Source organism: Epinephelus lanceolatus, chromosome 5 (genome assembly GCF_041903045.1).
Source record: "Epinephelus lanceolatus isolate andai-2023 chromosome 5, ASM4190304v1, whole genome shotgun sequence".
Classification (NCBI taxonomy): domain Eukaryota; kingdom Metazoa; phylum Chordata; class Actinopteri; order Perciformes; family Serranidae; genus Epinephelus; species Epinephelus lanceolatus.
Genome location: NC_135738.1, coordinates 26,870,592 through 26,893,652, shown reverse-complemented (window position 1 = coordinate 26,893,652; position 23,061 = coordinate 26,870,592). Strand labels below are relative to the sequence as shown.

The window sequence follows — 23,061 nt, the reverse complement described above, 5'->3', positions numbered from 1 at the left end:
TACTTTTTTTTGCAAAAAAATACAGCCTACATAAACCCATAGGCTACATGTAGCCATGGGCGTAGATTTCGGGGGGAACACAGAGGACATGTCCCCTTCGGTATTTAGCATGTGCATTTTCCCCCCCAATAAAAACATGAAGTTGCAGAGGACTTTCATTTCAACAAAATTAAAGACATTTACGCCCTAAATTTAGGAAGAAAAGACACAAATTGGTGCATAAACATTCACCAGACACTCAAAAATTTCGGGCAGAGGAACCCCAAAACTTCCCTTTTCATATGCGCCCTTTCCAAGGTTTAAATTAAACCTATACCCTTGCATGTAGCTCATGGTAAAAACATTGAGCTAATAGATCCCACTGAAATGAAGACATGAAAGTCAGCCAAACACCATATCTCAGTCTCTCATGAAAATATAATAATTTTACAAATGTTGTTGTTTTTCTTAAAGAAATGTGTGAACATGTGACATTGTAAATACAAAATGTTCAACTTTAAACTACTTTTTTTGCTTTCAATTTAAATGATATAGTTTTTTTTATTCCAGAATAAGGTGTCCTTACTGACCCTACCCTCTATCACATCCATACCAGGGAAATGTGGAAAAAATGCACTCCTTTTACATTTTACAAAGTTGTGCCTCTCATGTTTGGGTTAGGCTCTAAAAGACTTGATAAACTGTTAGCAGACACCTTTATCTGTTCAGGGATCAAACTATTTTCATTGCGGTTCAAGTAATCTGTGAGTAATGGGAGGTTATTTCATGTCAATACAACAACGTCACAACTGACCCCACTGTCCCCTGCACATGATCTCTCAGCCCTGACCTGTAGTTCTCAGTCGAGGCCTCTTAAAGCTGCAGTTCTGACATCCGCCAGCAGAGGCTCAAATAAATCAAAGCAGGGATTCATTTCCCCTCTGAGGGTATAATCTGTTAATCCAGCCAGTTTTCTGGACTGTACCAATACTCTTTCTGCACCGTGGTGGTTCGTCTTTAATAACCATCTAGTCTGCATCATCATCATCTGCTTAGCATTAGTGTCGAAAGCATCTGCTGTGACCAGAGTGCACACTTTGACCTAAATGCCAAGACAGTGAAGTAAGTAAAGGGACAGTCGAAGTGAATCCACCACTCTTCATATATTATTTACTGTTTGCAAATGCACAAGGGGTTGTGTACAGTAATGTTGTTTTGTAGGGAGGATACAAACATTACAGAAGCACATGCATGTCCTTAAAAGACTCACACACACTCACAGAGGCACTGCTGAGAGTGGCAGTAAGAGGGACAGTCATCCTCAGTAGATTTCTGCAGCTCTTGACTTTTGTGTTAAATATTGAATGAAACTTTACTTCACCCGCTTCAGAAAGTCATGCAGCCATGAAAAAGTAATGGCAACAAAAGGATTTGTCATTTCCTGTTGGACTTGGATCTATGTCATCAGAGCAATTATGTAATGGTGACCATCTTAAACAGGTCAAATTTAAAACCAGACGTGCAGATGTTTGATGTTGCTTCTTTTTCCCCTCACATTTCAACTCTCTGAATTATTGCACTATTTCCTAACTCACTGACTGCTCACACAGCCTGTTTCATGTTGACGTGAGATGATGAATTGAGGTAGACTACTCCTGTCTTACATTTATAACAGACCAGTGATTCGTGACCACAGAGGAGTAAAGGTGAGCTAACCATTAGAGTTTCAGGAGCTTGTCATGCATGTGAGCAAGGATACTTCTGTAAACAGGACTGATAGAGCTGCTGGTGCTGCACGTGTCAAGACACAGTGAAAAGACCTAACATGCAGAGGTACACACAGGGCTGGATTAGCCCACTATAGAGAGGCCTCAGGGCAAAAATGTACCGTGGCTCTCCTGCAAGCATAGATGGACCTGGACGAATTAGTGAGAGGACGATAGGGGCCAGATCAGGTCATATCATGACTTGTCAGATCAGGCCCAGAAATCACAGAGTAAAAGACTTCGCTATTGAAATCTCCATGAGGATAACTGAATCAAGGACAAATCACATTTTTACAAGCTGTTTTTGTTGCAACATTTTGTGGAGTATATGTAATATATTGTGAGGTTTTAATGTTTTGGGGAATTTTTTTAAAGAAAGTGGTCGAGTTCTGGCAACACTGCACTTGACACCTGTTTCTCCAGCCTGCAGCAAACCACACTGACACTTGTCCAGTAAAGCATCAGAGCACTTTTAAGTAAAGTTACGTGAAAGTCACATTTTAATTATGTAAAAACTCAACTGGCATGGATGTGCACATGATATTTTATGTGCTTAACTGAAGCTAGCATGTTAGCTAACGCATTAGGGTGCTGACACACTGGGCCGACGGTCAGCCATCGCTCAATGTCAGGCCATTGGTCAGCTTCTGTTGCCCCAGTTTTTGCAGTGTGTCCGGCACCATTGGCGGGAGTTGGCTCTTGATGGCCCCTGGTTCCCTGCTGTTTGACCAATTTAGCACGCTGAATTGCTGTCAGAGATAGTGGCGCCCGTCGGTGAGTGTCACTCCGATTGGCAGATCAGCTCAGTGCACAAGAAGAGAAACAGAATTGAGGACAGTAAACAAATGGTTAACCATCTGAAACCTGAGCAAATCGGCTTGATTTCTTTCTTTCAAAACACGAAAAGAAGAAATAGCCCAATAACAAGCAAGACATTAGAAAAAAAGTTTAAAGGCAATTACTGAAAAATCAGCAAAAAAGAATAGTTAAAAACAAATCAAATAAGTAGTGCTAAAAGTGAAAAGAGCAAAAAAATCCTAAACATATTTATTATTTTTATGTTTATTTAGTAGTTTTTGAGAAACACATATCAGCATAAACAAAAAAACGTATACAAAGAATATGCAGACCTGAACAGTACTTGTGCACAGGCTTATGCATGTAGGTCTGATATTTTGTACAGAACCATACTTTTGTTGTTACACATTTAATTTATGAACTATAAATGAAAAAATGGCTTCAATAAAAGAAACTGTAACCTCAAATAAACCTAACCCCTGGAACATAATTTTAAATGTAAAATTAAAATCTATAATAAATATTATTTTTTGGACATCTTTCCCTAGTTTTTTGATACTTTTCTTATAATTTTCTCTAGTTAAGTTAAGAGGCTGTGATTATTTTTTTAGCCACTGAGCCTTTAGGCAGAAATGGTTCTTATTTTTTGTGGTATTGTTCGCTGGTGCACAGTAAATATCCCTTGTTCTTTCAAATTCAGGCTGTGTTATCAAAGTGCTAACAGGCTAAGTGTCTTGAATCCATCTTGTCAGTCTTCCAGTTTCCCTTTTTGAATAACGAACACAGCCTACTGCCGCCTGCTGGTACAGAGAGTTATTTCTTCTCATGCAGGGGCAGAACGCACATGCTAACTGGCTATTTGCTGTAGTGTAGAATTCAGGGTAGCTTTTTGGCCAAGAATTGTGATAATCATCACTAGCTCTTTGATGTCTGGGCCTTTAGATATCCGTGTTGGCAAGGCTAGAGACTAAGCTAATCTCGCTGTGTTGTACTGAAGTCAGATGCTAACAACATTAGCAAGCAAGCTGCCTGAGTTGGCCCCATTTGACCCCCATTTCCTCCACTCTTTGCGTAGTACAGTATCTCTAAATATTCAACTCATGATTTATATTTCATGAACATTTAGTACCAGTGCAGGAAGTAATGTGCCCTATATGTAGTGAGCCATAAAGGAGGATGGGCACATCTGAATTTCATGTAGGAGTCAGAAGTTCATGTGTATGTATTGTCTTCTAATTTATTTAGCAGAATACACAATGTAAATGAAAACTGAAATATTAAAAGGCTTTAAGATTTTAACTAGGGGACCTTCTACAAGATGGGACTTTAAGTAGTAATTTCAGTGTTGCCTTAAGCCTCCTATATCATTTGAGTTTATAACGGCCTAAGTGGTCCATGCAGTTTTAACAACAAACTTGCAACCTTCAATTTAAAGTAATTAGGCTACCACAAACTGAACCTGGAGCCTTTGGGCTCCCTAAGGTGTCTGGGGCCCCGGGCAGTTGACCATTTAGCCCTGTTAGTAATCCAGCTTTGGATATGTAAAAATCTGCAGTGCATGATTCATATTATCTGAAAGGTATTACTCTCATAAACTCTCTATAAAAAATGCATATATTAGATAAGATGGGGCATGCTAGGACTAAGCAAAAGTATATATTAAAAAAAAAGTAAGTCTTAAAGCTATTTTATTTCCGTAAATTACAAACATGCATGCAGGTAGATCATACAAGGTGAGATGAGGTTCGTATGTAATGTGTAAACTAATGTTCCTCCTACATGTCACCGCCTGTGTGTGATCACAGTGAGCCTGAGGAAGCGCCCCTGGCAGTGTAGTGGGAGTGAAGCGCCTCCTGTGTTATTTCCCCTCCTCTCCATCCTTTTACGCCGAACCAGAACCATTCATCTCTCCCCTCCTTCAGGCTTCACATCCGGGTCATCCGCCAGTATCTGTCTCTTGCGTCTGTGTGTCTGACAGAGTAATAATTATTTCATCCGCCGCCGTGCTGTACTGCAGCCCTCTGCCCGACTGCGCGGCTCGCCGAGCGGACACTGCGCCTGGCGTGCACCGGTGATGATGGAGCCACGGGCGCTGTGAAGCTGCAGCCGGTCGCACAAAGGCAGGGATGAGACGGTAGGAGGCTTTTGTATGGGCCAGCCCGCGGTGATTAACTCGCCCTAACGATGTCTAAGAGCCTCAAGAAGAAAAACCACTGGACCAACAAAGTCCACGAAGCGGTGATAACCCGGGGGAAGGAAGGGGAGCTGGGGTTCGAGTTGAAGGGGGGCGCGGAGAACGGCCAGTTCCCCTACTTCGGCGAGGTGAAGCAGGGGAAGGGACTGATCCAGAGCGGCAAACTGGCCCAGGATGAGCTGCTGCTGGAGGTCAACAACATGCCAGTGGCCGGGCTCACCACCCGGGACGTGCTGGCCGTGATTAAACACTGCAAAGACCCGGTCCGCCTCAAATGTGTCAAGCAAGGTGAGATACGGTAAACACGAGAGGGGCCAGGAGCGCACCGCCGCGCGGATTTAAGAGGCGGGGAGGCGTGCGTATGTGTGTGTGCTGTGTTTGTGTGTGTCGCTGCTTTGATTAAGATGTCATTTGTGCAGTCATCTGTCAGTCTGCACTGAAGGGGGAAGCCGTGTGTTTAGGTGGACAAAGCGCAGAGCCACGCGCAGGGCCTGTTTGTTGGTGAAATGTAATTACGTGCCGTAATGATGGGTTCAGTCCAGCAGGATCAGTAACTATAATGATTATATGGCAGCCGGGAGCCGCCGCCGTTTGTTTATCACAGTGTCATTGGTTCGATGCCACAGCCTGGAGGGGGTGTGTCCGTTTAGGCGTCATGCCACAGCCTGCGGTTTTCTCCTTATTTTGGTCGAGGACAGGGCTCGTTTCACCAAACAGGCCTGCGCCGTGGATGAAATGTTTTTCCTCTTTGCTGCTGTTCAGTCTGAGCAGACAGACAGACAGACACACACACACACACACACACACATACACACACACAGACAAGCTGCTGGCTGCCAGTCCTCACTATCACTGTTATTGCAGTGTAATTACGCACTGATGAAAAATTAAACCTGAGTAGCCTAATTACTGTTGAGCCTGCTTTCATATTGATCAGCTCTATAGTGGTTTGCTTTAACTCCCGCCCCCAAATTTCACACACACACTTTCACAAACATATTTTGTTTATGAAATGTTCCTGAGCTCAGAAGTGGAAAATAATTGTGCAGGTCTCTTCCAGTCATGCTTTGAGGAGCTTCTGAGTGTTTTGTTATTGTCAGCCCCTGCAGTGCTGTGTGTGATTATTGTGTCCTCTGAAGCTGAAGGCTTGTTTGAATGTTTCCGAGCATGGCAGTGGATTTATAGCAACAGTGTTGACTGAGTGACCTGCTTCTGTCAGCCAGCGTAAAAGCAGACAGGGTCTCTATACGACTAGAACATTGGATTGAAGGAACAGCGGAGGAGATAGTTATCATCACACCCTCTGAGGCTTGGTTTAAGTCCTTATAAGTGGCTAAGAGGGCTGCGTTCTCAGCCATGAAATGAGCATTACAGTGGCTTGTTTCTGGGACATGAGTACAGCAAAAAAAAAAAAAAAAATCAAGGCAGTTTTTTTATTTTTTGACATTGCCAAGTTTGCTCACAGAGGATTTGTCTTCACACTCCTCGCCTGACTGCTCGCTCTCAATCTCAGTGTTTCTGTGGGTTGCGTCAATGTGATTGATTATTGAGTTAGAGCTGCTGACGCTGTGAGAGCACTGTCCTGTGATGTGTGAGGGGTTAAATGCTAATGTATCAGAGACAGGTCTATTCTCTGCCTCCCTATCTTATCCATTTAAACATGAATCTGTTTATTGAACTTAACACCTTGCACTGTTCTCCAGCTTGAATGTGGTTTCGTCCTTGAGCTCTCTGCTGTTTCTGCACAGCTTGTTGTCCCCTCCACTGTATAGTTTTTGCTCTGTCTCCCTCTCCCTTGCTGTCATATTACCGTTTGACTTCCATCCAGTGCAGACCGGAGTGTATTTATGGCAGTGTGCTTGCAGACAGTTGCTGAGACACTCACGGCCCGCTGAGGAATCATCAGTCCAGTCGCTCTGCTCAGAGGCCACACACGACCAGAATCAGAGATGGATGACTTGTCTGCGTGCAAAATCTTGTCTGACTGCCCGTGAGAACATGCAAACACACTTACACACTTTAACAGACTTATATCAGCCATGTAGAAACCTTCCTCCTGTCCCTGAGGGAGTGCAGCCGTGACAGTGAGCTCTCAGCCTGACTGTGCACTGACCTCCTCTCACACACTGTTCCATCTGCATTCATCACAGACTTCAGGAAACATGCACATCCAATTACAAAGGACTGGACGCTGCTTTGTAAAACCTGGTTTATTTGTGGTCCTGCTGCATTCCCAACCTCGATATAGTTATACGTGAAATATGGACTGAGACGATATTGCTTTCACAAGTCCTGTGCTGGCAACTTTTCGTGCACGTCACAACATGCAGGTGTGATTTGCCATGAGGGTGTATCAAGTCACTCCCCCCTCGATAGTATCCATAGATATCCTGTGCTATATATACCATCCTGGAATAACCCTGCCACAGAAGCTTGACTGGGTACAGTCACATGGCTGAGAGGACCACTCTGTACATCTGAATGGTCTTTATGCTTTAGGTTGTACAATGTCCTCTGTACAAATAGATGTTATTTTGTATGAGGGATTTGTTTTGTGCATAGAGAACAAAAGACAATAATAATAGTCATAATAATAGTCAATAATTTGACTAGACTGACAATTGAAAGGGCAAAAAGAGACAAAGATATCTCTGAACAACAGTTCAATGACAACAGAGGAAATCACCAGTCATTGGTAAAAGGAACTGGAAGCTTAGCATCAAAATGTTTGCAGATTTAAAAGATTTGTTTACCTCTGTGTAAGATGTCTGATGTTTGGTTAACAAGGCTTTTGAGTTAAAAGTACAGCGAGGTCAGCATCATGTGGATACCCCGTGTGTTCAGCGATCAAGGGGGTGGGATGCACAACAGCAGCGGCTAACATCCAACACTTAGCTATACTAACAGTCTCAACAAACTACTGACACCGACAACTCAATTCTGTTGTTAAACCAGTTAATAACCATCAGGTGACGTTAGCCATGTGATGCTAACAGTTAGCCCTGTCATTGTGTGTGTGTGTGTGTGTGTGTGTGTGTGTGTGTGTGTGTGAGCCATGGACTGTATAAAATGATGGACATACTGCTACTGTCATGTCATCTATTGGTTTGTGGACTCTTGTTTCGATACAGAGGGATGACATTTCAGCTGTTGCCATCTTGTTTTTGTTTGCTTGTTTGTTATTTTTTTGAGCCAGAAGTGAGCCTATTTGGATGAGAGGGGCGAGCTGTAAAGGAGCGAGGGGGTAGTGAAGCTTTGCAGACAGCCTGTCAGTCAGAGTGGCCCTGCCCTTCATTTTGTGTAACTTCAAACCTAAGCAAAATGTTAATTGAAGATTTATATAAAAATTCAGCCCCCGTATAGTATTCATGAGTGTTGAAATGATTGATCGAGTCCAAATCCATTTTTTGCACCAGGCTGTAAATATGTTTGTTTCTGCTGTGAATTTGGGGTTTTAAAATGGGGGTCTATGGAGATTGAGTAATTTCTGGAGTCAGCCTCAAGTGGCCATTTGGGGAACTGGCATTTAGGCAGTGGCTTCATTTTTCAGCCCTGGAGGTTGCCACTTGGTGCAAGCTGACTGTGTCCCTGTTGTGGAGCTCATACTCCCGCAACAGTTAGCCTCTTAGCGGGGGCAGAAGTACCAAAGAGTTCTCATGATAAACAGAGAGTGAGAGTGGGGCAAGCCCTGAGAATAACGTCATATGAGCCAAACCATAACATAAGATTATGTTAATAAGCATGTTGCTTTAGCAGAACCACTCTTAAGACTTCACAATAGAAACACAAGGGTCAGCACTACGACATCAAGACTGACAAATCACAGTTTAAACCTATTCAATCTAACCACTGAGGAGACCAAAGAGTGCCCAAAGTTAAACATGTTTCCTGAGGATTTAGAGCCCATGTGTGCTGTTGTGGTTCAATAATGATTGAGGGTCAGTCACACTTTTCTGGACTGGAAAACAAAGTCCAAATTGAAAGGTATTTGGAGGGAAAGAAATTGTTCCAACAGCATTCTCCCAAGTCATGCAACACTGTGGGGGCGTCACAGGAAGGCAGTCCAGGCACTCTGAAAATATAGAAACGAGGAAGGAAATATTAGAGCAAATATGTTTCGACTACTGCAGGGCTTCACCATGGCTTTAAAAACAGACAACAACACTGTGGACCCACCTATATAGTACCAGGAACTAAGAGGAGACTGTCATGACATGACCCAGATAAGGACATGACAGGTGAAACAAATAGAAAATAGTTTTTAAAAACACTACGTAACATGAGATAAGATAGAAGAAAAAAAATCTATATACAGACCTTAGATAGAAAAGCTGGTGATGCCAGAGACATCACAGAAAACATGTGAAGTCCATGTCCTCATTAAGACCAGGAGACTTGAAAGCATCCTGCTGATGGATCTAAAAACCTTCCCTTTAATAGAGTTTCTGTAACCAGAGGTTAAATGTGCTCAATGCCCTCTATGTGTAATAAGGAATCATTAGCGTTATGAAGTTCACTAAAGTGTCTCGCCATGGGGTTGAGTTCTTGTTCTAATGGCATATTTATTGTCAGGAAGGCGATCCCTCAGGTGTCTTTTGTGCGGCCTATTTAGAAAAAGCCCTCCACACATGGACAGTTCAGACGGTAGCAGTGGTATTGCAATCAGTTACATTATTTTGTTTGTAAGTTCTGTCTGTATTAACTGTATTATTCAGTTTGCACAGCGTTGTCGCAGGGAGGACAGTGCATACATTTACAAGTCCCAGATGGTTTGATCAACAAAGTGCCTTTTTTCCTCTGCTTGAAAATGACGACATCAACTAAATGAAAGTTTTAATCATTTATTACTTCGTCTGTAGAGGTCAAAGCTGTTTCATATGTGTGTTTGGGGTCTGAATTATAGCATTTTTAGCTGTGTTAAATTAGCCATTAATGACAGGTTAACAGGTGATTCCAAACTTTTGAACTTTGTCAACTAGCTATGAAATTAATAATCAATTTGTCAGTTTTGTTTTGCAGAGAAATGATTTAAATGTGATAGTAGAATTGCCTGGAAAGAAGCGTGGTTTGAGTGTGCATCTCAAGAGGGTTGTTATTTATTCTCCTGCTGTGCGTGTGTGTGTGTGTGTGTGTGTGTGTGTGTGTCAGACTGCTTCAAGGGTCTCAGTTCTCTGTCATGTAAATGGATGCGCTGTAAATAAATATCAACTAATGGCAGCATAACAACATAACAACACCAACCTTGGGCAGCGAAATCAAAACAAAACAGAGGGATTTTTACATTTATGTAAGTCACACTCTGCAGCCTTTACAAACCACCTTTTATGTATTTTCTGGATCACATGTGTGAATAATAAAATGAACGAGGGCTGAATTACGTTTAGCTGCTTCAGTTTCAGGTTCCTGGTATCCTACTGTCACACTGTCATGACTCACTGGGACACTTGAACAGGACAGAGCCATTGGTAATGTTATTACAGTAGTAACACCTGTGTTTGTCCTACTATCAAAATATCTGGTGAGAAAAAAGCCACTGCCACAGTTAGTGTAATCAATAATTCATCTTACATGCACCTCCTATTGTTTCTGAACGTGCATGATAAATATGCTTCCTAACGCCACCATTTTAAGTCAAATGAAAAATACATAGTTATAGATTTTCTTTTAAATGCCAGTTTGCAAATGAGGTACCGGCTGTGTCCATCTGCATGTAATTATCTGATAAACATCTCTCATCCGTGTTCATCTCCCCATCAGCACCATCCAAGCAGGAGTGAAGTGCAAACGGCTGCTCGGTTCAGTGAGGCAGATTTCTAAAAGTGCCATGAAGATCATAACCATGGAGAGGTGTTAGAACAGTATGGCGGGAAGTGTGAACGTGTGTGTGTGTGTGTGTGTGTGTGTGTGTGTGTGTGTGTGTGAGTGTGTGTGTGTGTGTGTAAGTGAGAAAGAGAGGTGGAGTTTTAAGAGAAGAGTATGGTGAAGGTGTGAGAATACACACTTTCGGAAACAGAGAAAATTCCATCTTGTGATTTTTCAGATTATTTTTAGCACATGCGTCATTTAAAGAAAAACTCAACAAAATGAATTGATTTTTTCTATATTTATGATGAGTCTTTGTTGTGCTAACTTGTCATGATGACTAATGCACAATGGGCTAAGTATTACAGTGATAGTCTTGTCTTTGTCTTTCCTTTCTCCCTAATCAATCAATGTAGCTACAGATTTCTGTTTACAAGCTTGTATAGCTGCATGGTTTTTGGTTTGTTGGTTCCTTTTCAGTGCTGCTCATCAGTTTGTTTTTCCTGTTTATTCTCCGGTTGTGAAAACAAGGAAAGATGTTTAACAAATTGAAATATGTATCCACCTATAAATAACCCAGCTCTCTTTTCAGTTGCCTTTAATTGGCATTAATCTCTTGTCATAAATAGCTATGGTGCAAATACAGTGATATAAATAATATTAATGTCAGCTATTTTTAGTCTTGAATTTTTTTTTATTCAGATTACACTAGAGCCATCATCCCAGGCTGAATCCACAACAAATGTTGTTCCTATTTACATAAGAATAAAAAGAAAATCAAAAATGCTATTTTCCCACCTGAAGGTACTTAGCTGTGGATAAGAAATGCAGACATAAAGCCAGAAACATGTCACCGCCTGCTGATATATATACTGCCTGTTTGAAATCTAATTTTCTTCCTTCCAAATTGTGTTTTTGCCTCTCAGAGAGGAGTGTGGAGGAGAAAGACCCCAGGACGTTTCATCCACTCGGGTTTATGAGAACAACATGTGGTGGTTTTTGAGGAAAAACAACATGAATTCAAAATGTTAACATGCCCTTTAACATCAAAAGTGGAGCACAGCCAGCCTCCGTCACACTGTGCTGCAGCTCTCGGCCACAGCCTATATAGGGCGGGCCAGGCCAGGGAGCTCTTATATACTAATAACTGTAAACACAAATTCAGCGGATGAAGTATTAAATATTAAAGGAATACTATGAAGGATTTGTAGACACACTCACCAGTGAAAGTAAAAGTAAAAGCCAACCCCAGATCCACTTTAGTTTGGCATTTTGCTTCACTATATTTGCATTTTTTTGGCACTGTGTCATCTGGATGACTACTGCTTGTGCTCCAACCTCACCTGAGCGCTGTGGGGGTACACACCCATAAACATCCCATACACAGAAAATAAGAATCATTTAAGAAAATACAGCACCACACAGTTCTAGTGGGTCAAAGTGATGATTAAAAGGGATTACTTCTGTATGAGTTTTATACATTGTTCTTTTAAGAAAATCCTGCACAGTATATCTTTAAATATATCGGTAAATTAAATTTTCACTGTAACTTCCTGCATACAGTTGATGCCTCGTCTCCTTAGTTACTGTGGCAACACCTGTCAAGTATTTCCACATGGCAAATATGCAGCTCACACTGATAACGGTGGCAGATTTACCGCTTAAAATTTGTATTAACTGACGAAACAACAGGTCCCTGATTTCAGACAGAATAAAACAAAAACAGGCCTTATTTCTAGCGAAAGACAGTCATCGCTTCCCGCTGGAATGACGACTGTTGCCAGCAGATTTTATCAGCTGCAACTAGCTAGAGTAAGCTAATGCTAAAACCCTGCAAGTCGGAAGCAGCCCCCAGGAAGTGCCCCAGGGTTTGAGGTCAATTCATCATATCATCATAGTGGCCAAACAGTGGAATTACATCTGTCACATGATGCTGTGTGGCCCACAAAGATTCTTTCCCATAAGCCCCTTTCACACTGCCAGATTTTCGGCGAATGTTGGGCTGTTTTGTCGGCAAGCTGCGAGCGTTTAGACACAGAGCTGGATAGGCGAGTTGATCTGAGGTGCCCAGTTTTCCGCCTCGCAGGGTAGTCATATTAGTGGAACCCTTTTAGTTTAAACAGACCAAGGCGGCCTTCTGCAAGGGGAGGGACTGTTGAAGACTTGTAGGAGGAGCTATTGATGACGCAGCACGTGCGACCCACTGGCGGTGGATAAACAGGAAATAGCTGATAGCAGGAATTAGCGAGCAGCTAGTAGCAAGAGGGAAACGCAAACCTGACAGACACTGTAAAGATGAGCAACTGGGGAGACAAGGAATTGCACACCACAACCCCTGCAAAATGACTCTATTCAGTGTCAGGATTTGATCCATTTAATCTGATAACATTTGGAAAGTCTAGAAGAGCTGCACAATTGAATCACTTTATCCTGTTCAAGTTAGCGGAGCGCTAAACCAGAAGTAGCCAGTTGGCAGGTGGAAGTCTCTAGTGTGCCTGCTCTACGGGCCACACAGTGCAGAAGCAGTGCCAATCATCGCAGTGATTATATATGTGGCAGCTGAACTTTTTTGGCCTCATGTGCCACTGAGCAACTTTCATAGGAATGAACAGGGTTCCGTCTCCGCTGCTTTATCCAGTTCTCTTTATACATCCATTGTTGGATGAGAACTCTGTCTCTAGTTTTAATGCTTCCAAATGACTCTTTTTATAATGAAAACCATGAAGAGAACCATGAAAAGAAGAGAAAATGAGAACCAGGAAAAAAGGTCTCAGATATGCATCACCTGGTTGCTGCATAGACGATATCATGCTAAACAATAATTCTAGAATGAGGCTAAAGCTGTTAGTCATTATAGTGTTATTCGATCTTCACTGTTTGCATCCTTACAACCCTAAAATATACTTTAAAAACCAACACAGATTTATTTTTAAGTTAATTGTTGTTTTTAAGCCTTACTTTTATACAGGAAAGAAAATTTAGGGTAAGGAATAATTGATGAGTCTGGTACATGTAAGGCTATCTCATACAGGTTTTGGTGGGAGTTGGTGGGTTGTAAGCTCCCAAAAACTGAATAAAGTGCAGAACAGAGCTGCTATATTTATTCTAAACTCTCCGATATATTGGCTGACCTCCCCTTTCTCTTTTGTGTTACCCTACAAAATTATGCACTTGGCTAAGAACAGGTGCCTGCCAGTGGAAGTGGATGACCACTGTAAGTTATAGGTGTATCTAGTTAGTTGGATATGCCCATGTTTGCAGTTAAAATTGTTCTTTATGCTTGTGTCTGGTATATTTTGCTAAAAAACAACAACACAATCGTCTATATTCTTGAGGGACTAAGTATTGCTTGCATAAAGTGTTGACGCGGAGAATTCCAAAGCTTAACAGGCCTTGTACGTATAGCTACTGTATGGTTTTTAAGCTATGATTAGATAAATGTCAGCACCAATCTCATATTCACTTTCTGTGCAGTGTGAATTAATTGGTGTATAATTAGCATTTTAATGTTTCTACAATGTGGACCTTCAAGAACTGTTTGAGGTTGTCAAGTTTTCTGACTCGACTGTCCGAGTCTTGCCAGTCCTCTTGATGTGGGTAAAGTATGGAGGGACAGATGGAGCAGAGGGAGAGAAGGCGACCTTCTTCTCTTCTCATGTCGCTTTGTTGATGAGAAGCTTGAAGAATCAGTGCATAACATCCTGTCTGCTCTGTTGGTATTAATAACTCACTAAGACATGAGTTCTGTCAGAGGCAGAGGATGATTTTATTGAGGCTAGAAGCTGCTGGAGCTCAGCTCAGAGGATCAAACTCAAGCTGAGCCAGCCAATGATCAAATATCTAACTGGTCCAGTTAAGTGAATTAGGTCAATGTAATTCTCCTCACCGTGGACACACTGCATGGGACAATCTGGGACTACGTTGCTGCATGTGTTTGGGAAATGTAGAAGCTGAGTTTGTGTGTTTAAGACATGACTGAAAGGAGGTTTTGTCAGAACGTTTTGCTACCCTTCAGTTGTAACAGGATCAGAGTTTCTACCAACCACAATGATGTGAAATCCGATACTTCTCTTAGTAATAATGACCTATGATTGGTCTCAGTGTCCTGCCATCATGAGTCTCAGCTGGAGATTTTTGCTTCAACAACATAGCTCTTGTTTTCAAGACAAGAGAAAAGAGTCAGGTTTAAGAGTTTTCCAGAATAACAAGCACAGACGTATACCGATGGATCACCATGGCGATATGACTATATAAAGCAGTAGGATGTCGCCATGAAGAGCAGTTCATCTGGCTGAGATGAAACACCATATTCGTATGATTATTCATGATGTTTGTGTGAGTGAGTGTGTGTGTGTGTGTGTGTGTGTGTGTGTGTGTGTGTGAGATGTTTATTGTGGGAACAACAAGAAATGATTAGGCTGTTTATGTGTCTCTGACATTTCAGCATCATATCAGCTGTTTAGGTGTAATGACATGATCAGAGACGGGTGGACAGAGGTTTATCAAAAATAATTGGTCATTAGTCTTTCAAGCAGAAAGCTCTAAATTATATGTGGTGTTTATGTGCCTACGCCTGCTGCCTTTTCACTGAAATTCTGTTTCATGTGACAAATGGTAAATGGATGGTGAAAGGACTGGTACTTGTATTTCTAGTCTTCCGTCCACTCAGAGCGCTTTCACACAGAGTAAAAGCGCTGGTGGCCGAGGCTGCCATAAAATGTGCCAGCAATGCCAGGTGCCAGGGAGCAATCTGGGGTTCAGTATCTTTCCCAAAAATACTTCGACATGCAGACTGGAGGAGCCAGGGATCGAAGAGCTGATCTTCCAATTAGAGGATGACTCTGTCCCTCCTGAGCCACAGCCGCCCCAAATAAATCAATGGATTGACTGACTATTTGATATAACTCAAATCCTATTAAATTCTTTTGGCTAGCTGTTTTTTTTGGCCACAGTACATATATTCATCAAAGGTGAACCAACAGAAATGATCAGCACACTTCTGTCATTTTACATTTAACTCAGGAGTTATAATTTTACAAGGCATATGTGCAGAAAGCAGTTTTACTTACCTGAAGGTCACATAATCAAGTTCAGGTGCTTCCGGTTAATGAAAGACACACTCAGTTTTTAACCATACCTGTAGTTTTATACTTTTGTGGAATGTTTTAGTTTATCTAGAATGAAAAGGAGTCAGTGTACACTGCTTAAGTAACCTTGGTTGTATAATAAATCTAAAGCACTCACTGACATACAAAAGGCCATTTTGTGGGTGAGCAGTAGCAATGCCTCACTATTAAAACAAGTAAAAGTCCTGCATTCAAAATGTTTACATAAGTGCAAGTTAAAGGTCCAGTGTGTAGGGTTTAGGAGCATCTATTGGCAGATATGGTATATGATATTCATAAATATGTTTTCATTAGTTTATAGTCACCTGAAAATAACAATTGCTGAATGAGCTGTATATACTGTATCTACATAGGGAGCCAGTCCTCCTCCACAGAGGGCCCCATGTTTCTACAGTAGCCCAGAATGAACAAACCAAACACTGGCTTGCATTTTTGCATATTCGCATTTTGCCATTTGTGCATATTTTTGTGTTGACCACCTTAGTTTTCCATTCATGCTTGGTACATTGGAGAAGTTGTCTGCAACTTCACCACTAGATGGCAATAAATCCTACACAGTGAACCTTTAAAGGTCCAGTGTGAAGAATTTAGGAGGAAATATTGCCAGAAATATAATATAATAAGTATGTTTTCTATACTTTATAATCACCTGAAAATAAAAATTGTTGTGTTTTCCTTACCGTAGAATAAGCAGCATATATCTACATAGGGAGGGGGTTGTTGCAGATTGCCATGTTCACCACAATGTTTCTATTGTAGCCCAGAGTGGACAAACCAGTCACTGGATCTAGAGAGGGGCATTTGTGTTGTCACGTTTTCCCATCAGCCATCATAGTTAGAAGCCCATCTGCGTCAAGCAGCGCTGGAGAAACACTAATTTGTGATGTGAAACTGCTGTATTCAGTGATGTTACCGGTTTAAATCACCTGATCTGTTTGTTTTGGAGAGGAGGAGACCTCTGCGGGTAATTCATCACCTGGTAAAAACCTCCTGAGCAGTGAACACTGAAGGAATGCTACCTGAGAGAAGTTTTAGCTTGGTGCAACAACCCTCACCGCTATATGAACCTTTAAAGTATTGAAAGTAAAATGGTTTGATGCAGAAAAATGGCCCCTTTTGTCGCCCTGACTAAATGTACTCAGTAACATTTCTCCGCTGGCAAGTTGTCACTGCCGACCTCATCAGACTATGTGAGGTCCTGGCATCGTGCCTGTTCCCCCCTCCTGGCCTCAGTCTGAGAGACACAACCATCTCTCACCTCCAGAGATGGAGACAGCCGGGACATCTGGCTCTTCACAACTGCTGCAGCAACGTGAACAGAAAGTTATTCAGTCTGTATGGATCTGTGTGTCTGCTGGCACACACACACACAAACACACACACACTCCCAGTATGAGACATGCCTTCAAAATGGTATGTACTGTATGTAGCTAACATGGGACTCAGTTCTGTGCTGAAACAAGAGTCCCCCCTGCAGTTTCACAGAATCATATCTTATTCAGTCAGGCATGGCGGCACAGAAGGCAGCGGATGGTTTTCATTCATTGACATAGTGTAGATTAGCCAGCGACGCTAATCTGATAGCTTTGCTGTGGGTTTCAGATCTGAATGAGAAGGATTATAAAAGCTGGCATCAGGAGCCGCTCCAGCTGCAGAACTGAAACTGGTGGATGGCTACCAACAATGTTCTGCGATTCTGTGACTTTCTAAAGAGGCTCACCGTCACTCCTGAGCTGAATTTCTTGAACCAGAGCCAACTCGTATACACGTATTATATACACTGAGTATACTGAACATAAGGGACATTGTCAGGGTATTGAGTCAAAGCCCATTTTATACATTCACACCTCAAGTGTTTCAAAATCCTCTAATTTGTTTGCTTCTTTTTATCTGTATGTCAACCTTTGTTTTTACATTTTTAGGAGGAAAATAAAGAGATAATGGATTTTACCTGAATGTACCTCATCATTGTCCCCCATATAAGTGCTTTAGTGGTAATACATCAGTTCATGAAAGATAAGGATTTCATCGCTGGACTGTTTTGATATGATAATTTTGTCCATTGCAGCAGCTCTCACTGGAAGACGCTGATGTTTTTAAGTGCTTCATTTGCATTCAGGATCATTTCATCAGTGCAGTTGAGGCTTTGCACCAGTAGAGGACAGTAGCTGTCTGATGAGTTTTATGCAGCTTCACTCACTGCACTGAAACTTCAGAGGGGATGATGTTTGCTTGGCTGATCACTATTTTGTATCAATATGGTAAAGGTCTTTAGTGGTCATTCTCTCATCTGACACTGAAATGCCCAGTTACTCTCTATAAAAGCTGTTTCTGGTGTCACAGGGAGGCTGGGGCTTCATAGCAATAACATCCAGCTGGAATGACCTAATGGAGGTTGTATGTTAATGTTTTTTTGTTTGCGTCTTATGCAGCAAATCATGACTAAATCATGTTCCTTTAAGCTATAGGCATGGTATACATTTCACAGTAAATTCACTTAAATGATAAACATTTTAGTGGCACAGTGGTATCTGTCCACACTGGTAGTTTTGATTTGATTTGCCCATTAACTCATGGACTTGTGAACTTGTCTTCCCAGATTCAGGGATTCAGCTCTTGTAGATAATTGAACTGTCAACCAGGACCACTTTTTTTTTTTTTTTTAGCTCCAATGAGAATAGTCCACACTGTATTCCCTGGAGCAAGGGCACTTTATGAGATAAAACAAACTTTACTGTTGAATGTTTTAAATGCAAAAATCCAATGCTATTAGCAGCTCACACATAATCTGCTCATCTCCATTGTAATAACAGCGTAGAGACTGAGCTCTTCTAGACAAATATCTGAAACCTTGGAAAATAAAACCAAAGCTGTTGTCATGGCCAGCTTTTACTAAGAGTACATGAGAAAATGTGTTTTTTGAATTTTGATTACACAATCCTCTTTAATATTATGCATGTTTTTATTCCCAAGGTTGGGTCTTGCTCCCCAAAACTCTTCTAAGTTTAAACAAGCTGAAAACAATGCTCACTACTAGCTGAGTAACAAAGTAATTGTGTGACACAGATTAACAAACCACACTGGATTCAGATGTGTTATAATGCTTCCATTTTAGTGTCGACATCGGTACGTTGTTAGGGTTATTTATTTTGATCATTTTACAACTTATACAACTTAAATACACACAAGAAAAATAATAAATAAATAATAATATGTCTTCTGGTATCTTTTGGATCATTGACAAACTAAAGCAAGTTTTGCTAAAGGCAAAGGTGTAGGCTGAAACATCAGGTTATTGCACCTGCCATGTTTACACTAATGGTTTGTACTGTTACCTTTATAGTAATTAGATGAAAGTGAAACTAGCTAAAGAGAATATATGTACATTATATATTTCCTAAAAGTCCCAAACAAAAATTCAGTTCAGAACTCGGTTAAAAAGAAAATACATATATATACATATGGTATAAGGACTATGACCCAGTGGATGTGCAAAGAAAATCTTTCACTCTTTCAATAAGGGAAGCCCAGGCCCCAGTGGTTGACTGTTTGGCATTATGCATTGTTGCCACTGACATCTCCATATCCAATAGGGATTGTAGCCAATAATTCTGGGAGAGAGAATGAAAAGACTGCCAGTGAACTGCTATCTTTTTTTTGTTGCTGCTGTAAGGCCAACAAACTCTAAACTATTTTCTTAGATATCACTATTTCCTTCAGGAGAGACTCATTCTGAGAGAACAGTATTCATGTACATGTGCCCATAAGTATGAAAAATGGGAAGTCTTTGGTGATTAGATCCCATCATGATGTCATATATTTCAGGAGGGTGGTAAAGACGTGGTAGGGAACCCCACTATGGAGTGTAGACGCTGGTGGTGATGAGATGAGATGAAGAGGGAGCTGAGGGTCTGGATGTGAAGAGGAGTGGGCTTTTGATGAGCTTGACTCTGGATAAGGTGACTGAAGGTGAATGTGGTAGAGGAGGGTGTGACGATTCTTCCTAAAATGACATCTGACAGGACCAGAGAGGAGAACAGATTTAGAGTTTGACAGTAGCAACGTGAATGGCTAGAAGAGATTGTGGCAAAGTTGGATTGGCTAACCAAGAAAGCCAATGCCCATAATCAGAACTTATGCTGAGTTTCATTTCCTCTTCAAAACTATTCCACAAATAAACTTATTTGACTCTTATACATTGGTTTTACATTTGTTCTAGTCTTTGTTTTTGTGAACATACGAATTCCTCATAGTTCCTTCTGACACCCTTATTGGGAGCAACTTCTGGATACAGTCTGGAAGCATCTTATTTTTCACTTTATACATTAATTGTGCAGTTTTTAAGTCCACTAAATCTCTTAATTTGATAGCATTTGTGTCAATAAATACTTTCTTGGTTGGTTCATGATAATCAGATCTGTTTGCAGTTCTTATAGTTTTCTTCTGTAGCATAAAGATGGATTTGTGATTGTTTTTTATGTATTTCCCCGAAGTAGGTAGGTAATGTGCAGGGCTATAGATCCTTTCATTGCCATTCTGTTGCAAGGGCAACATTGTTGGTCCTTGTTTACTTCCTGTCAGCTACCCAGGAAACTATAAAAGATTTTCTAAAAATAGTTTCATGATCAGGTACTGCATTACCAAACATCCAACAGGAAATACAAAGAGACCCATTTAAAATGTTTGTTGTCAAGTTTGAACTCCTCTATAAAAGAATGATGCAATATGTGTTGAACTTAGACTGAGCATCGTCAGATTGAGATATGCATTTTGATATTATTTTTAATATTTACATCATGTAGTACGTTATGTATTTGAGCTTCTCTGATAACAATAAGAATATTTGGCACAATGATGGTCAGAATAAAATGAGGAAAATGTTCCCTTTGTGAGGAGCTCTTAAGTAGTTTTCCATCTGACTTGTTAGGATGTGAGTTATGGCCCCCTCTCGCTGGCTTTATGTGCTGGGTGTGTGTAATATTTCTGTTCATATAGCTCATCCTTACATGTAATGATGAAAAAAAGGAGGAGTCAGGTCGGTTACAGCTGAGCTGAATTCAGTTCATTTTGGTTTGGATTTAGCAGCGTGAAGGGCCCCTGCAGTGATACAGACAGGCTTTATTAGACTATCAGACCATAGCAGCCAAATGAAGAATTTGAAGGGGGAATCATTATGATGCGCAGAGGTGCGGCCTTCTCGCAGCCACAGCCACATTTATTAATTTCTGTATTGACCAGAAACACACCCCTGCTGGTTTTAACCCCTCAGGTTATTGACCGCTGCTCCCCGAAACCAATGAGTGTCTTATTACTCTCTGTTGCCTCTAAGGCTCCTTCTTATTTCTCTCCGTTTTTACCCCATTACTGTTACTCAGTGCTGTAGAACAGAGGTGTTTGATGGCACACACACACACACACCTTTGCAACTCCACCAGAGTTTTATTCCTCTCTCCTCTTCCTCTGCAGCTCTCAGTCAGTCTGTTGCTTTGATTCTCATTAAGATGCATCCTGCTTGTTGTGCAAGGAGCGCAGCTTGAACTGTAGAGTGCAATCAGGAGTGACAAACATCTCCATATAGTCGCATTTAAAACAGGAGCTGCCACATATACAAAAACATGCACTTCCTCATGTCCATCAGTGTTTATCTCATCAGCATAGACGTGTAAGGCGAGGTGAGAAGAGGAATTCATTTCCTTGCGGTGGGAGGAGGAGGAGGAGGAGGAAGGTACAAGGAATATAAGGGTTGGCAATTCCTATAACCTTCCTCTTTTAATTTTAAAGTCTCATTTGTAGTGTGGGCTTGTTTCTCTTTATAGTGACTCTGAGGTTGTAAATGTGTGTCTGGCCTTGATTACGGTGCTGTAGAGAAAGACATGGAGGAACATCATCATTAAGACTAGTCTGAGGATGGGGGGGGATCAATATTAAGACCTTTAGGAGAGAGGCTCTGTCATTTACTATTAATAATGGGCCCTGCCGCCTGCTGTAATAATGCCATTAGGAGTACTGGAAACAGATACTTCATCCACAGCTAAATGGCCTTCACCATACACCCACATGTAGAAACCATCAGGACATATACAGTATAATTCACACACACACACACACACACACACACACACACACACACACACACACACACACACACACACGCACCCTCTCCCGCTCCCTCTTACATACACACAGAGGCCTTCTGAGGCCAGCACAAACTACCTGTGCCTAATTGGGACTGTAAAACAAGAAAAAGTGGAATAGGTCAGATCAGGATAGCCTTAACGGCACCACTGGAGAGGTGGATGAGGAGACAAAGGGAGAGAAATTGGGCAACTAAAATGTCAGATGGGACAAAGGAGGGACAAAGAGGAGAAATGAGGGGAAATTAGAAAAACAAGGTCTTTAGAGAGGAAGCCATAAGGAACAAGTCTAAGTTAAAAAAAAAAAATCAATTTAAGATAAGACAGGACTGTATTCATCCATAAGGATTTTTTGTGTGCTCCAGGTGCTCAATTTAAGAGCACTGAAACATAGTAAAATAAAATACAATGAAAGATAAGACACAAGAAAGAGAGAAAAAGAATAAAACTAAGTGCAAAGTGCAAAGTCTTAATGATGGTGCAGGGTTCTAGTTGTAAACTGTTACGACCATGACAACATAAATATTCTACACTAAACTAAGACTTTTTGATGCACTCAATAGATACATTTCTCTCAAATATTGGTTGCAAATGTGTTAAAATCAATGTCAGTGAGCACTTCCTCTTTTCCAGTATAATCCATTCACCTGACAGGTGTGGCATATATTATTAAACAGCTTCATTACTACCCAGGTATGCCTTGGGATGGTCACCATAAAAGGTCACTCTAAAATGTGCAGTTTGATCACACAACACAGTGCTACTGATGTCGGACGTTTTGAAGGAGTGATCTCATTGGCATGCTGACTGCAGGAATGTCCACCAGAGCTGTTGCCTAAACACTGAATGTTCATTTCACTACCAAGAGACGTCTCCAATATAATTTCCTCGAATTTAGCAGTACATCCAACCGGCCTCCCACGACAAACTGCTGTCAGGTCAAGACCCTGCTATAGATGATGAGCATGCAGATGAGCTTCCTTGAGACAGTTTCTCAAGGTTCGTGCAGAAATTCTTCAGTTGTGCAAACCAAGTATTGCATCAGCTGTGCGAGTGGCTGGTCTCAGACGATCTTGCAGATGAAGACGCTGGCTGTGGAGGTCCTGAGCCAGTGTGGTTACATGTGGTCTGCGGTTGTGAGGTTGGATGGATGTACTGCCAAATTAAAGGAAACGACATTGGAGACAGCTTATGGTAGTGAATTCAACATTTAGTTCACGGGCAACAGTTCTGGTGGACTTTCCTGCAGATAGCAAACTAGC

General features: G+C 41.3%; 1 protein-coding gene across 7 annotated transcripts in view; it reads left to right on the top strand.

Moving 5' to 3' along the window:
- The first annotated feature begins 4,573 nt into the window (after positions 1-4,573).
- The window catches only part of magi2b (membrane associated guanylate kinase, WW and PDZ domain containing 2b), a 107,358-nt gene continuing 88,870 nt past the window's right edge, over positions 4,574-23,061 (top strand). For all 7 annotated transcript variants that reach the window (XM_033634985.2, XM_078167990.1, XM_033634986.2 and 4 more), the window contains exon 1: positions 4,574-5,025. In XM_033634985.2, coding sequence (XP_033490876.2) covers positions 4,728-5,025 — 298 coding nt within the window. In that variant the 5' untranslated portion in view covers positions 4,574-4,727. The remainder of the gene's footprint in view (positions 5,026-23,061) is intronic.